The following is a 17,056-nucleotide window of genomic DNA, read 5'->3' on the forward strand; positions in this document are numbered from 1 at the left end:
GGAGGTTGGGATTGATATATTTGTCCAAATAGTCAGCCCTGAAGGAAAAAAGATGGAGGTAAGGTCGTCTTTAGTGTTATTTCCTGTTTGGAATGTTCATAGTTTAGTAGTTTGTTATTTGTTTGGTACTGATTAGCTTAAGTTGATATCAAATGCCAAAAATTCCATTTTCATCCATAGTCCAACTAAAAAAAGGTGACACTTGACAGTTAAGGTGATGTAACAGTGTGCAGTGGCAAGTTAATGGACAGTGAGGTTATTTTGGCTCGGGGAGCGCGAGGAGGTGTGAAACTCTCGCCGCATGTTTCGTGTCCCCGCATGTTCACACAATCTAGGATGACGGTCTGGATTTCAGCGTCTGCAGCCGGACAGACTCTCAGACTCTGTCTGATGATAGATGACAAACGCTTGTCGCATGGTAACAGCCATCATCAGATTGTCATGTGATTGAGACTGTCATGTATGTCACTTGCTCATTAGCAGATGTGTTGTTGTAATAATTAGTTATTTTGCTACAACAAAGTGGAGAGAAGTCTGTACAGAGCCGCACTCACTCGGTCAAATTAGTCACCGATTGTTCGTAATCAATCAAGTCATATTCGGTGTCAGAAGAATGATGTAGGTCAGCAGAGTGAGTCAGAGAAGCGAGAGCAGGACATATAGTGCTGGAGTTGGCTTTGGGCTCGTAGCACTATAGATTTTCCTCTTTACAACCGAGGCACACGCAGTATACTGAAGGAAGCTATAGATTTTACACACTGCAAGTGACCCGTTTGATCAACTGCCCTGAGCTTGTTTCAGGGTAGCCAGGGTCACCCCCTGTCCCTCTGCGTGAGCTTCAGTTTAACAAGTCATGCAGAATACACACATCATAGCTGACCCTGAGTCAGTGCTGCAGCAGCTCAGTCTGGAGCGACTTGTTTACAAAGTGGCTTTTAAGTTAAATGTGTGTTTGATTTTTCTCCTGCGGTTAACAACCATCAATACGGATGCTGCTCAGTGATATAACCGCCCAGTTTGTCCTCATTGACTGTACTAACTCAGCGTGGTTGGTGTTACGGTGCTGGGTGGATGTCACAGATAATGGGCTGATGAAGAGCGCACTGTGTGGGTCAGAGAGGAGGGGAGGTAGGTCCAGGCTGATGTGATTGGACGGCGTGAACCAGGAGGGAGTTGGCTCTTTAGCTTTAAACTGATAATAGAAGTAGGCGGGAAAACCATGAATGGATCAGAGGCGAGGGGTGTGGTGAAGAAGGGGGGCTGGATGAAAGAGTGCAGGGACAGCCAGCAAGCTGCACTTATTATCCATCAATCTGTGCCCCATGTTCTGGCCTAGTAAACAGAAGAAACATCCCCATGTGGGTTTTAAAGGCCAAACGTAATGACTGGGGGCTCTTATAGTCAACCAGAAAGCTACTAAATGGCACCAGGTATTTCCTGTACTGCTGTCATTTTGTTGCTCAGAGCTAAATTCTAACTTTCTTGGTCACAACAATGTTTTTGCTGTCTGCTCCAGACAGAGGAACTTCACCTGAACTTCTCCAAACCTGAGCATGTGAGTTCATGGGAACATTAGGGTGGACCTTTTTAAGAACATCTCACATCTGTCTGTGTCTGTCTCTGCTACTTGGGCAAAAAAGAGACGAGGCACTAAAATAAAACATAAAATAAAAGAGAAATGGTGGCTCTTCATAACCTCAACATCTGAATTTATACATTGTTCCTTTCTTCTGCTGATCTCCAACCAAGTGTTTGTATGGGAGAGCTGTACTGGTATATTGTTGTTGGTATTTTTTATGCTGTTGGTATATTTTATTGTTTTAGTATATTCTTATTGTCTTAGTATATTCTCATCTCTGGTATATTTTTATTGCATGTACGCATATTTTTAATCTGCATGTTAGTTTATTTTATTCTAGTATCTTTATTTTATTTTATTATTACTTTCTTATCTTTCTGTTTCTAACATGGGGGTTGCAATACAAATTGACATGTAATGCTCAGTGACAATAAAGAATCTTGATCTTGAATCTTGAATCTTGTAGGTGACTCAGCCCAAATATGAATGCAAGTCAGCCAGACTAAACCAGACCATCTGTGTCCTCGTCTCCATCCCCAGGTGATGCAGGTGGTGAGGGAGCAGATCACCAGGACATTGTCCAGCAAGCCGACCTCCCTGGAGCTCTTCAAAAACAAAGTTAATGCTCTCAACTACAGCGAGATCCTCAAACTGCGGCAGACAGAGCGGCTGCACCAAGAGGAGACTCTTGCTCCACCTGTACTGTGAGTAGCATGATGTTGCAACTTACATGTGCAGCCTCTTGTTGCCTTGAGCCCTTCGTTTCAGCTCCATGGCAGAAGGTCTCCCGCTCTACATCCTAAGTCATATAGATTCCTACTGAGTGTTAATAATCAGTGCATGAGGCATGACACAGGGAATCAGATCACTGAACTCCAGACAACAGAGCATTCTTGAAACGAATTGTTCTGTTGTGGAAATGTGGACATACCAGCTGACTTGAGAAGCTGGAATGGATGTTTCTGTGGTGGAGTAGTGAGCTTCTGTAAGTTTCGGTTTTGTTGGCCTCGTGATGTGCACGGGGTTCAGGGATGTCGATGGTTTTGGCTCCATGTTCCTACAGAAAAATGAGATTCTTGCCATTGAGGTTGTTTTTTATGTGGGAAAGGAGAAGCCACAGGGTGTCTGCAGCAAAGCCTGATCAGCTGCTCTATTGATGACTCGAGATAGTTTCCACCCCTATGGAACCAGCTGGCAGGTCAGCAGCTATACTGTTGTTTATGATGCTGCTGTTTGTCACTAAACACAGAGAGTAGCAGTGTGTCGCTGCCACATTAAGGGGTCATCCATGCAGGTTGAGGTTATTGTCTGCCACCCACACTGTGAAACCTCATTTGATTTTCACATTAATGATAAAGACAAAACTGTGGTGTGAATGTTGGTCACTGTCCTTGTTTTATAGTGCCTTTTATGTCTTGTGTTCAGTTTTTGTTTGTCTTAACTTCCAGTTGGTTGTGAGTTTGCAACCATGTCTGCAAAACAAGCGTGGTGCTGCCGCCACGTGATAGAGCACTTTGAAACATTTTGTCGAGTGTGTGCTTCTCTTTCCAGTGAGCTCAAAGAGCGCCTGAAGCCAGAGCTGCTCGAGTTGATCCGCCAGCAGAGACTCAACAGGCTGTGTCAGGGAACAATGTTCAGGAAGATTAGCAGCCGACGCAGACAGGGTGACAGAGTGCACACACACACACACACACACTTAAAAAACAGTAGACTGCGTCTTGTTTGGCTCAACTGTGTCTGATTTTTCTCAGATAAACTCTGGTACTGCCGCTTGTCACCCAATCACAAGATGCTTCACTATGGTGATGTGGAGGAGGACACGGACAATCCACCAATCGAAACACTGCAAGATAAGAGTGAGTTGAAGCTGGGGGGGGGTCTCTGGAGATGGAAAGATTTACAACTTGTCTGTATTTAGATGAAGCAAACAAAGATTGGTGGTGAAAATGAGCTGGATCCGTGTTTTCTTTATTTGAATGTTCATTGCTCCTCTTTGCCCTTTTCCTCCCTCAGTTCCAGTTGCAGATATCAAAGGCCTGCTGACGGGAAAGGACTGTCCTCACATGAAGGACAACAAAGGCAAACAGAACAAGGTCAGCAGCGCTCCTTGTCTTTTCAGATTGTGCTCATGTTTCACCCCCCCGGCTGACTTCTCGCTGTGTTTGTGTATGTGCTTCAGGAGGTGCTGGACCTGGCATTTAGCATCACATATGACGTGGAAGAGTACAGCCTGAACTTCATCGCCCCCTCCAGAACCGATGTGAGTCTTGCTCTCAACTCGTCCCCTAACCGTTCCGTTTTTCCTCTTCACATTTTTCTTCTTCATCACCCTTGTCCTATCTGTGTGTGTTAGAATGTACAGTAAGAACAGAAATGGCATGCTGAAAGGCTTTCCCTCTCTCTGTCAGTTCTGCCTGTGGACAGATGGACTGAGCGTCCTCTTGGGCCGGGAGATGAGTAGTGAGTCCATGCGCAGCGAGCTGGAGATCCTCCTCTCTATGGAGATTAAGCTTCGCCTCCTGGACCTTGAGAACGTTCCCATCCCCGACAGTGCGCCAGTCATCCCTAAACCACCGAGCAACTACAACTTCTGCTACGACTTCAGCCAGACTGAGCAGTAGAGTGTGTTGAATGACTGGAGCACAGCTAGGATGTGTGAATGTGTAAATATGTGTGTGTGTGTGTGTGTGTGTGTGTGTCTGAAATAAGAGGCATGTGTGGTGAGAGCTGACCTGCGCATCCATGCACTTATTCTTATAATGCAAATTTATAACCCTGGCATTCAATTCTTCTTCTGTGGTCTTCTACAGCCAAGTGAAACTCTGAACAGGAGAACCGCTGTCTTTCATGGACCAGTGTGTACGATTCAGATGGATCTATAAGCAGAAATGGAAAATTATAATGATTAGTTTGCTTTCATTAGTGTATAACCCCGTGAAAATAAGATTAATTTGTTTTTGCCAGAATGAGCTTTTTACATCTACAGAGGGACAGGTCCTCCTCCATGTAGTCCACCATGCTGCACCGCCATGTTTGTACAGTAGCCCTGAACGGACAAACCAAACACCGGCTCTAGAGAGAGCCTTTCGTGTTTTTAGCAGCCCCTGTAGAGGAGGGTGAGGCAACGGGTTTTCAGTTGGTTGCAATCTGCAACCACACCACTAGATGCCACTGAATCCTACACACTGCTCCTTTAAACTACAGCAGTGGTTGGGGGTGTGCACTGCTACCAGATGGCTATCGACTGTACTAATTTTTTCTCCATTCACAATTTCTCCTTCTCAGCTGTTTGGAAGCCTCAACACAGCTCCAAAAACAACAAAGGCTTAAAAAATGAGATTCTTCTTATGCAGTACAGCCACTCAAGTAATGGTACTTTCCTTTTGTTGTGTAATCATTTTATATATCTAAAACTATGTGTGATACATAGAATATTCCTGTGTGTGAGGAGGTTTATTACTGGTTGGAGCTATGAATGCTTTGATCCTTGTCTCTAAGTGCTGGTTGTCTGATTGCTTTTTTAAATGGGCATTAACTAGAACAGAGTGCTTTCTCAAGATGTGGCACATGTTGACTCATTTCAAACAAATGAAAGATAAAGTATGTTTTCCGTGTTCAATATTTTGCAAGGTACTCGCCTTTGTATAGACCCCAGTGGCTCAATATGATTACTGTAGAGTGGAGATGCTCTGAAAGCTCCGTACAACCTCTGTTTTTTAGTGGTGCAGGTCTGCATTAGGTACCGAACTGACTTTTTAACTTTTGGTTTTTAATTCATAGGCAACTGTACCTTAAATCCATAATCATGTTTGATCATGAGAAAAAAAGTTTATATCCAACCAGCAATCAGTGATCTTTTTCTGAACTGTCTTGTATCCAATCCTGAATGATTTCTAAAACTGATCAGTTTTATACAAGGTACTTTATAATACTATGATGGTGGTGACACTCAAAGCAGCAACTGAAGAACTGACACACTTCTACAGTATAACACAGCGTGTTTGAGTGTTGGGTTACTTTACTTCAGCACAGTCACGACTGTCCTCTGCAGTGCTTCCCTCACACACAACCCTCTGTGATAATGTTCACTTTGAATCATGTGATTTGGGTGACTTCACATGAATAAACGGTTTGATTTATACTGAAAGAAAAAAGTGTGTGTGTTTGTCCTGTAGCGTAGCAGCCAGACTTTGGTTTATTTATAAAATCAACATACTTTATCCTTGATTTTTCACCTTTGCAGAGTAAAAGTTTCCCTCTATCACAGTGGCTCAAACACTGTTACAACAGTACAAAATTGTTCAACAATGTACATACAGTATAAAGGGATATTTTCTTAATTAGGCTACAGCGCTTGACCAAAGACAACAAAGGAGAGATGAATTCAAGTCAGTTCGAAACTACAGTTTGCACCGTTATGGTAAAATTGTAGTATCTAGTAATAACAGCAAATGTCATTGCTTAAGATTTTCATTGAAAAAAAAAATGTTGTGATATGATTTGTCTGCTCTCTGTGGAAAATTACTCCCTTTCAATAAATTCCTTCAAATTTTAGACTAAGTTTGACTACATGCTTATCACATCTGATAAAGCAGGTTGTTTTCAAAGAACCCTTAAATAATTAAAACTGTTAAGTACTGGGGGCAGGCACACTGTAAATCCTAAAGGATCAGGTCCAAAAACAGTTCTGTCTTCTTCAAAAATCATGCCATGCCATCATTCACCTTAGCTTCGGTGTCATTTCTTGAAGTTGAGCACCACTACTGCACCACTACTTCACTTTGTATTCCATATTTACTTCTTCTAGAACTGCCATTGTCAAAAAAAACATTTCTCCTGTTTTGTTGTTTAAAACAAACAAACAAAAAAAACAAGATAAAAGAAAAAAAAACATGGACGAGCGAGAGCATTTAATGAAGCCTGGTAGAGAACTGGAATGGCATGTTTAGTTGTGGACTAAATGTAAGAACTAGTCTGCAGCGCGTTTTCCAATTTGACCAACATTAGTTCAAAATTTTTAAACATGTAATTACATTATTATACATATGATTCAGAATCATCTTTCAATCTTGACAAAATGATTTCTGCTCAGCCTTCAGCAACATAAATATTTTCTGAGATATTGTTTGACTGGTTTGGGTGAATGTACCTCTAACAATTCACACTCTGATTGTAATGAGACGCTGTGAGAATCTTTTCTTCGATAAAGTGTTTGGTCTGTACCTGCTCTAAATGTAAAGTGTCCTTAGACAACTTCAGCTGTGATTTGGCGCTACATAAATAACACTGAATTGAATTGAATTGAATTCTTGCTGTGGCTGTGTGTGTACTGTGTGTTGCAGATTTCAGGATTTATGATTATTTGAATCCAAGCAACATTGGAAATGTTAAACATACAAACAGAAATATTTCCATATTATTTTCGTACCTGCCCCATAAAAGAAAAGACTTTTTTAAACTCACGTACAGAACAGGATGATGTATAGGTGACAGGTTTTACAGTAGACTGACAACACCTCCCTCACTTCTTGTGCAAATTGTTGACGTGCAAAAGCTCAACTAATGGAGCAGGCTTTGGTCAGCGGGTTTGTTGCTGAAAAGGTCCAGCGGCTGTCCGTCACAGCGGAAGGCTAAGATCAGCCCCGCCAATGAATTTGTAGTGGACATTTTCCAAGAAGGGCAGCTGTGATTGAAGGAGGTCCACGGTTGTTAGCGAGATGTTTTTGCATCTTGAGATGTCAAGTGTTCGCAGACGTTTACAGTGCTGCACCAGGAGGAACAAGGACCTGGGGGGTTCAAAGGTCAAGAGATTTAGAGATCATCCTTTATGTGGGGCTAAAGACACAGTAGACGTGGGTTTGTATGCCGCTCACCTGTCCGTGATGTTATTACAGCAGGACAGGTAGAGGTGCTGCAGTCTGTGTAGATGCGGTGCTGCCTGTGCCACTCCACGGTCACTGATTCCCGGGCAGTGGCTGAGGGCCAGGCTGGTGAGGCTTCGGCAGTGCCAGGCAACCGACACCAAGCTGGCATCCGTGATCTCCGGCAGCATGGAGAGTGACAGACGATGGAGGTCTGGGTAACGAACCACCTGCGGAGAGGAGAAACAGTACTCCTGACTTAAATATTCTGTATTCCTGCTACAAGCTGAAACATTTGCCCCTCCTCAGCCTCCCACCTGTGTGATGCTGCTGTCAGTAAGTTTGGGGCAGGCAGAGAGGTCCAGCTCCTGCAGCCTGCTGAGAGCTAAAAGTGAAGCTCCAGCCTGCTGTCTGAACTGCTCCAAGTCATTCTGTGTCACCAGCTTGGGCCTCTCCTCAAACGGCAAACGAGGGGGCTTGAAGAAGCCCATGTTGCCGAAGGTCCGGGTGAACCTGGGACCCTTGTCTCCCTGTTGCAGTAAGTGCATTAGTATAACAGCTATGGCACGTTTTACTAAAAAATGCAGTTACTGTAACTTCTAGAGTATAAGGAAAGCTATCGCCTACTCTTCTTACACCCTAAACATGCCACTGGATCTCACCGTCTCCTGGTCAGGCTCACACAAGGTTGTTTCCACGATCCCCAGCAGCCCCCAGTCAGTGATTTCTTTACACCAGCCGAGCCGCAGAACTACCAGCCTCTGCAGGTAAGTGGCTATAGAGCGTACAGACAGGTCAGTCACATTGACACATGATGTCAAGTCTAGCTCGCGGAGAGTGTCCGCAAGAAGCTGGGTGAGAGAGAAAACTGCAAGATCCTGAAGAGAGAGGAGGAAGAAGCGAGGTGTTTTTCCCCATGCATTTTTCACACAGACACAGTTTCATGTGGAAAAAAACGCAGACTGTACAAACACACTGACTGACCCTAATGTAGGTGCAGCTCTTGAGGCTGAGTGTCTCCAGCTGTGCTCTGGTAGCACTGGATCCTGTCAGGCCTTTCACGATCTCTGTTCCACTGATGTGCAGACACTCAGACAGATCCAGACTCCTCAGGGACGACACAGACAGAAGTTCAGCGAGGCCTGTGTATGACATGAAATCATCACACAGTAATTAACGTGCTTGGACAGTGTCAAATAGCAAAATATTTCACAGTTAACTAACTTAAAACTGACATTATTTCTTTGGCCACTTTGGGGCAGCACAAACACAACACTGACATCTTATCACTTAATGAAGCTGATGTATGTTAGCAGCTAGTGGCTCCCTGGTAGCTGCTTTATGCTGTTTGGGTTTTGGGGGCTGTGGCTGAAAACTAAGCTGATGAGAGGGAACTGCTGTGGGCCATAAAACCAAAACAATGAGTTAAAAGTAGGAATGCCCCACTCATGTTTTTTTGTGGGCGATACTGATCTCTGACTGTCCATGAGCCATATGGCACATACCGATCATTTTTGTTTTGTAGTAGCTGGAATAACAGTATTACAGTCGACCAGGGGTGTGTCCAGAAGGGCGGCCTCGGGTAGCACTGGCCACCCCTTAAATGTATCTGTCCACTCTGAGTGCTACCCCATTATGAGCTGCTGCCTTCCCAGAGAGAGGTAGCCCCTTGAGGACCACAACCAACTGTCTGACAAGCATTTTAGAATGTGCATTACACAGTGCATCTTCTGTATGAAGTCTACTTTTGGAGGTGCAATTACTTTTTGGGGACTTCAAGAATAAAGTAAGGAAACTTGATATTTTTATGGTGGCACTCTGTTGTGCTGGGATTGGTTGAACTATTTATCTTTCAAAACCGTTAAATGCACTTTCGATAAAAGTGTGTATTAATTTCTGACCAGTGTGTGTGTGCGCGCACATCAACTTGTGCCACTTGGGCCACCCCAGTCAAAACAGACCACTGCAGTAAACCTATTGATTAGTTTGACTGCTCTGTAGTGTGTCAGGATCTCCACCTGCAGCGTAAGCGAGGTTATAAGTGCTGTGTGACGGTACAGCATTAAGAACCACAAAAAGTCAATCTTGTATTCCGTCAACTCAGATTTCAGCCCACTCCACTCAAATCACCCACAGCTCGCTCCAAAAGAACACTGGCCAGACTAATTCTCAAATAAAACATGAGGTTGGCCCAGCCTACTTTAAATACATCATTTCATTTCATTTAAAAAAACCCCAACCCAACTCATCTCATACTTAAGTTTAAAGTTTCTTTAAGCAAATAAAAACAGTCAAGTATAAGTTATTTACTGCTCCTTTTTCTTTTCTTTTGTTTCTTTTTATTAACCCAACACATTTAAGGAACAATCACTTCTGTCCTTTATGAGTTCTCTCGTGTCTCTTTCAGACTTCACTCAGTCTCAGAAACTGAACAAGAATTTCTGTAAAAATAAAGTGATCGATAAAACATTAAATACAACCCACACACTCCAGCTGGAAAATAAACTCCGGACATGGTCAACAACACAACCAGAGTTTTTGGTAACACCGCAACAGCAGCATCCCTTAACATCGTTATCCCATAACAGACGTTAAATCCCTATGCAAAATGACGTAAAAGTTCTTAAAAACAAACAAGCAAAGAAATATTCAAATCTAATTGGCAGACAGCTGCAAAATTTTCTGAACCCATTTGTGCTCCCCAGAGGATAAACCCTTTGCAACTGGACTCCATGAGCTTTTCTTCAGTGCCACCAAAGGGAGAAAATGTCAATTTGCATGACGATATTTGATAATTCAACTGGTTGACTGTAGGAACATTTGCATGTAGTGTTAAGTAAACCCATGGGCATTATAGCACCACTACTGATAAGGCTCTTAAGACTGGTGTTGATTCAGCAAGTGTTGGGAAGGGTGTAATGAACACTTAGACTTTCAGTTTTGTTTTATGTACAAATTAATCTTCAAGTCTATGATACCCACAAAAACAAAAATACACCACGGGCACCTTTTTCAGTGATCCTCCAGTCGTGGGACAAGGAGAGGTGTGTCAGCGTCTTCAGGCCCTGTGCCATGGCCTCTACAGATCTGCTGGTCAGCTCAGTGCAGGCACTAATATCCAGTCTCTGAAGACTGGGCTGATGCTTCACCAGAATCTCCACGGAGTAGTCGGTTAGCTCCTTACAGCCTTGTAGACACAGTTCCTTTAAGACCAAATTCTGAACCTGGAACAGAACATCAAGAATTAAAAAAACTCTAAATCCTACAATATGTGTCTTCTGTGAGGACAGTTATTTTGAAAAGGAGTTCAAGAGCATGCTAAAATCACAACATGACATTCTACATCATAAAGAAATTTTCAGTATAAAAGTCGACTAAACCACCAGATAATGAGGTCTGAGCAGTTTAATTTGTGAAGAATCATTCCTGGCTACTCAAGCAATAAAGAAGCAGCAGGGACTGAAAGTATCCTGACCTGTGCAATAACTCGTAGTGACTCAGGGGTGATGGAGGTTCTGCTGAGGTCCAGAGCTACGAGGGTAGATTTCTGCTCTGTTAACAACCTCCGCAAGTTCCTCAGCGACAGCAACGCTGATGAATCCTGAACAGCTCCCACTGGGCACCCTCGATATGGGTCAAACTCGAAAGCAATATGGCAGCCAGCCAGCGAGAGGCGGCGGAGGCGTGGGGTACAGCCAGTGAGTCGATTGAAGGTGAGATCGGAAAGGTAGCGCAGATCAGACAGGTCCAGCTCCTCCAAACCAGACAGAGCTGACCTGACCTGGAACAAGAATATGGAGTTTGACATGAAATTGTACCATCAATGCAAGTGTAAAACTATAAAACTGTGCAAACATAACCACAATAAACACTTAGTGTGGGGAATTAGTAGTCACCCTCATGAGTACACAGCCAATGCTCTCTTCTCCCCAGAAGACTACACATATAGGGAAGATGTTAATGCTGCCTTCAAATGGGGTCGTGTTTAACTTGCTCATGAGAAAAGTCCATATGAACATATTATTACATATATTTACTTTTAGCTAAGACTAACCAGGCTACCTCACAAACAAGAGTTCAGTCTATAACTGTGGTTCTATGAATTATGAAAGAATGCCAGAGGCAGGGCTTCGCAAAAGATGTTCTCCATCTCATGCCAGTGCACATTGAGTATTTGGTATTAACAATGTGACCTGGGATGACACAGGATGATAGCATATATAAGCTTCATCATCGTGAATGACATGTCTACAGAATCTTCTTGCCAAGACGCAGAGCAGCTCTCACTATGAGGCACACTTATAGCACTGCCCAGGAGGTGGAGACATTCCTGGTGCAGTGCAGAGGCAAAGGTAGTGCTCTAGTCCTTCTCAATTATCTGGAAAATCAGCTTCTGTTTGGACAGGGTGTGCCACTTCCCATGGCCCCTATACCAGACAATAATGTTAATTAATGTGAATTGTCAATTCAATTCAATTCCATTTGCTTTTATATAAATAGCATCAAATCACAACAGAAGTTGTCTCAGGACACTTTGCATGTAGAGCAAGTCAGGACCATATGCTAACCATTAATCTACAGAGACCCAACAATTCCCCTATTCCCCTAAACACTTGGCCACAGTGGTGAAGAAAAACTTCCTTTTAACAGGCAGAAACCTCGAGCAGAACCAGGCTCTGGGTCAGTGGCCATCTCTGTGACAAATGGGGACAACACTTTTTCTGACTGAGTGAGAGCTCTACAGCCAGCAGCCACAGGAAGGGCTGCAGTGTAATCCCTCCAGGTGGTTGCACACCATCAACGTACAGCCACTAAAAGTGTTTGTCTTTGCTACTGACGCACCACCTGACTCCATTTCCAGAAACAGTCATTTTATTATTGTAAAGCACACTTCATTCAAATTTGGCAGAAACAAACATTCACCAAAACTTTCTTGGATCATCTTTCTACTGTTCCAACGATCACCACCAACTATGGTTCCTCGCAGTTGTTTTGTAAAACAAACAGCCAGTGGCAGTGCTGCTGCAGTGGACACAGGCCTCTTCGGCCGTCGCAATCTCCTCTGCCTGGCCTGTTGCTGCTCTTCTCACAGTCACCCCTCTTTGCTGCCGAACTGTCTCTGGGCTAGGCAGAGCAGACAGGCCTTGTGTCTGCAGGTTGCTCTGTTGCCAGGCTTCCCCGAGCAGTTCTTTGCTTTGTTCTCAGATGGCCTGAACCCAGGCCTGGACCGGTAACTGCCGGATGGTCGGCCAGGCCTTCTGGTGGACCCGCGGTCACCATGATCCCTGTTCTACTATCAAAACAAACCACAACGTAACGCCACTGAAAACAAGTCATGTTAGTCCGGCTAGCTTTTCCAGGCTTGGTGATTGTGGAGGGGCAAATTGGTGGCAACCTGGCAGCAGCCCGGCAGCCCCTCACGCTTCGGACACCCGTCCTGTCTGCTCTGCCTAGCCCAGCGAAACAGCTGCGATAGCCAAGGAGGTTGGTGCGTTTACCGGGAAGCTACAGTTCACAATCTGCAGAATCAGCAGTGCTGCTGACTGTTTCCATAGGAACGCAGCCGTCAATGCATTCGTCATTAGAATGTGGGCATGGTTTTAATGTAAACTGGGTTGGAAAAATAGACGCACCCAGGCCCATGCAAGAACAGTCGCAGCGGTAGTGATGCTTTTTTCACAATCACATATTAATTATTATTAATTGAATTTTCCGTTTTCAAATACAAATTCGAACATAGAGTATTGGTCGACAACCCTAACAGGAGACCCTAAAAACTGGCTCCTATGAAAAGCGCAACTTATCTCAAAGCTAACAAAGGGAGACACTTACCCCACCAGCCTAGCTTCACAGATGGCAAGAGCCTGTCCGTAAAGGTTAGGTGCTGAAGGTACCAGTGAAAGCATGTGTGTATGAGTGTAGCCGTGACTGTCTCATCACAGCCCTTGGAGGACAAAACCATTGTTCCAAATGTACAGTTGCAGGGCTTCTAGCAAAAAGTTAAGTCGACTTCTTTCTGCAATGCAACAGATTGTCTGCGAGAAGATACAAGGAAAATGTTTCACGGTAACGTGGTCTTATAAACGCTATGTCCCGCGTCATCCCAGGTCACGTGTCTTTGTTGATATCAAATAATCGACGTGCACGTAGCTTACAGTTGTTGTCTCTCTGTGACAGAGGGTGCAGTCAGCACGACACCAGCTTTAGGATTACACAGCCAGAGTGCAGTTAGATAGCGCAGTATGGTTTGGTTTCATGCTGCATTTATAGAAACCAATATTCCATCCCTTTTCACTGAAAATCAGACATTTCTATGGCATGTTTATTTACTAATATGGTAAAACAGGTTGCCAGAAATGTGTTACTGAAACAAAGTTTTAGTTACTGCAATCATATCCTAGGGAAAACATCCGCACAAGCTTTGTTCTTTACATTTTCAATGTCTCAGTGGTCAAAATGACTTTTATTGTGAATATTTTCCATTACTTCATCTCCTGGGTCCAAACACCTACTTAAAGATAAACAAGACTGTGCAAGAAAACAGTTTTTCAGGTGGTCAACACATGTGGACAGGATGGTCTTATACTGCCTTCCCAACAGTAAAAAATACCTGTTGTCTGTGCTCCTCCCTGGAGAGGAAAGCCCCAGACATGAAGAGGCTGTCCAGACCCCTGAGGTCCAGCCTGCGGAGGGAGGTGAGGCGAGGGAGGAGGGCCAGCAGAGAGGCCTCTGTTATACTGCTGCCAGGCAGGGCCAAGCTCTCCAACTGAGAGCCCAAGCACAGTCCCACCTGAAGAGGGAGAAAGACAAAAACAGACAGCAGGGGCAATCAGTTGAAGAAAAAATTATAACAATTCAAAGAGAAGAAACATGAAGATAAAGAAACAGGTTGGAGTAATGGAAGGCAATGGAGAGGCAAATATAAAGGACACAGAGAGCGGGCAGTGCTGTTTAATTCACTTCATGCTGTCTCCATAAATGACATATGGACCATGTGTGATGGTTATAGCACCACCAAATGTACAAATAATCAAACTCTAGCACTGATAATCTGTATCAGTCTGTATAAACACTGATAGATTCACCCCTCTCCTTATCGCTCTCAGCAAAGGCTGAGGTTTAAGAACTTGCTAGTAGAGAAAATAACTAAAAGGAAATTCCATGCTTGCACATCCACATGCAAATATACACACTATAAAATATAAGCGCCAATTAGAGTGAATTCTAAAGCAACTCCTGCAGCTGCTCTGAACTCTGGACCATGACCATCCTGGTCAGAATGGCAGGAAATTAAAATGACAACAGTGATACCGTGCAAATACTCGAGCCAGTGTAGCTTTAAAAGAAAATCTTGTTTTCATTTTCTTGTTCCTGGTTTATACGACAGTGTCAGCCTTTAGGAGACACTTCTTGCTGATGGCAATCTGTTTCTGAGTTGAATGAAATCCACTAAACTTTTTTTCAAAAGGCTTTTCTAAACCCTCGAGACGGGGAATTCTCTGAATCAACAAAGAAGCGTGTGATCAGAAATACTCCCGAATTATATATTTCACCCATCCACTTCTGCTTTCGGTTGGTGTTGTTTAGCCTTAAAGAGGCATTCACTACAGCTCGATGACGGAGTCAGTCAGGTGTTCTTCAGTAAAATGAGTGATACTTCAGTTTACCTCATTCTTAGGTCGAAGCTTGGACTAAATCTGAAATATTTCTCTATAAAAGCTGTTACTTTCCCCACAATCATCCAGTCAATACTAATCTTCTAGCTTTCATCTCAAGCTATGAAAAGAGAATACTGTGTGTCCGCAGTCATGTGGACAAGTGAAGTATTTTTAGTGGTAACAGCATACTGCACCTCCAGAAGCAGCGACCTGGACATACTGAACCCATCGAGCTGGCTGATGACCAGACTGCAGCGAGACTTTCTGCCCAGACCTCTGATGAGCTCCAGGGACGAGGCCGAAGCTGGGAAGCAGAAGGTGACGTCCTTCTGCTCAAAGACAAACAGACAAGCGAGGAAGCGCGGGGTTAATTCTGCCCTTCAGCTTAAACACTCCTTCCAAAGTCACTTTTCAGTCAGTCGGCACTGAGCCCACTACACCCTCTGAAGAGCTTATTGTGCCAATGCATGATGCAGTGTGCTGCATGTCTCTGCTGTGGAGCAGTTTACCTGAAAGTGCAGGTCCTGACTGGCAGTGTACCAGCTGCGGCAGACCAGCGAGGCTTCCTTCCTGTCTGAAGCGTGAAGAAAGCTCAGGATGTAAACTATGATCTACAGCAAGAGACAGAAATACAGCATCAGATTCAAGTTTATTGATCCCGGAAGGGCAAAATCCACCCCAAGGTCACCTGACAGCGTTTAGTAACTCAAATGACATCACACTGCATGACTGAGTGACTTGATATGATGGCACGTGCTCGTCCACCAGGAGTGGACAGTGACTGTGGCTGTGTGGCTGTGTGTGTGTGTGTGTGTGTGTGTGTGTGTGTGTGTGTGTGAGAGAGAGACTGTCTGACCATGAAGCAGGGTGTTTCTGTCAAACACGTCTGTACAAGGCTCATCTTTTTCTGACAATACCGATCCATCGACTCACCTCCAGAGGCAGCTCAGGTGTCTCTACCACGTCCCCCCCATCGCAGTCTTCCATGTCAGCTTGGATTCCGTTCTTCCCCCAGACCATCACAGATGAATCGGCTAGCTAGCCAGCCATTCGCTAGCTGGCTGCACAAGTTTAGAAGCTGTGGCTGTGGTTAGTAACGTCAGTAGCTGATGAGAAGCCGTTAAACTCGTATCACGCTCATTAACGAATCAATCAAATGTCCAGATTTCGGAAGAAGACGTCAATAAAGAGGTCTGCAGTCTGCTGCCATCTCACTAATCTACTTTCCACCCTACCACAGACTCTATGTACCCGTCGACTGTGTGACTTCAGTGGGATCAGCTGACCGCAGAGACAACAAATGACGTCAGAGGACGGGGCATTGTGGGAAATGTGGTTTTACCCCCGTTCTTTACCTGGAACACCACCTCAGTAGTAACGGTGTGCGTGGACGTCTTTCTGAAAGCTTTGACCTAAATAGATGGAAAACTCTGCTGTGGCGTTGGAGTAATATCGGAAAGTTTGTGTTGGCATTTTCCATCAAACATAAATTAGCACGAAGGTGTTGATGTTGAGGAAATTGAAATAAAAGAATGCCATTAAAAATGAGTTAAAAAGGGAGACAGGGCTGTGGTGGTCTGGTTGAAGCAGTAACTACACCTCCAATCATCTCAGCTGCTGTGAACCCAGTGATCGCCCAGCTGCTGTTTCCTGTTCACTGTTTTCTGTTGGGGTTTGTGGTTTACACTTTGCAGTTTGTCCTGTTCTTCAGGCTTTCTGAGCCCACGTGCTCGATGCAGAACAGACATGAAGCTCAAGTCATTTATTTAAACAAAATTCACAAAGGACAGGACTACATCAGTGACAAAATCCACTTCAAGAACATTTGTATACGCTCGCATTTGTTTAGAGTCCATAATAAGCACTCATCTCTCCCCTATCACTACACACACACACTCCCATAAAATAAAAACAATAAAAACACTGCTATTCTTTTCTACAGATTGTCTGGCAGTATG

General features: G+C 44.1%; 2 protein-coding genes across 3 annotated transcripts in view; one reads left to right on the forward strand and one right to left on the reverse strand.

The window, feature by feature from the left end:
* The window catches only part of elmo3 (engulfment and cell motility 3), a 24,243-nt gene extending 17,808 nt beyond the window's left edge, over positions 1-6,435 (forward strand). The window contains exons 16-21 of the mRNA XM_041938414.1: positions 2,120-2,283; positions 3,131-3,243; positions 3,331-3,435; positions 3,593-3,672; positions 3,759-3,839; positions 3,988-6,435. Coding sequence (XP_041794348.1) covers positions 2,120-2,283; positions 3,131-3,243; positions 3,331-3,435; positions 3,593-3,672; positions 3,759-3,839; positions 3,988-4,200 — 756 coding nt within the window. The 3' untranslated portion in view covers positions 4,201-6,435. The remainder of the gene's footprint in view (positions 1-2,119; positions 2,284-3,130; positions 3,244-3,330; positions 3,436-3,592; positions 3,673-3,758; positions 3,840-3,987) is intronic.
* On the reverse strand, positions 5,749-16,350 carry lrrc29 (leucine rich repeat containing 29). Of its 2 annotated transcripts, none has more exons than XM_041938416.1 (11): positions 16,032-16,350; positions 15,608-15,672; positions 15,293-15,427; positions 14,051-14,230; positions 10,916-11,221; positions 10,448-10,664; positions 8,425-8,582; positions 8,103-8,318; positions 7,758-7,970; positions 7,453-7,670; positions 5,749-7,365 (listed from the first exon to the last, which is right to left on the reverse strand). In XM_041938416.1, the coding sequence occupies exons 3-11, from the start codon at positions 15,314-15,316 to the stop codon at positions 7,197-7,199; spliced, it is 1,701 nt and encodes a 566-aa protein (XP_041794350.1). In that variant the 5' UTR covers positions 15,317-15,427; positions 15,608-15,672; positions 16,032-16,350; the 3' UTR covers positions 5,749-7,196. The 2 variants fall into 2 exon arrangements, with proteins under 2 accessions (XP_041794350.1, XP_041794349.1); XM_041938415.1 differs by having other exon boundaries at positions 15,608-15,709.
* Positions 16,351-17,056: the final 706 nt, after the last annotated feature.

Source organism: Chelmon rostratus, chromosome 6, assembly GCF_017976325.1.
Source record: "Chelmon rostratus isolate fCheRos1 chromosome 6, fCheRos1.pri, whole genome shotgun sequence".
Classification (NCBI taxonomy): Eukaryota; Metazoa; Chordata; class Actinopteri; order Chaetodontiformes; family Chaetodontidae; genus Chelmon; species Chelmon rostratus.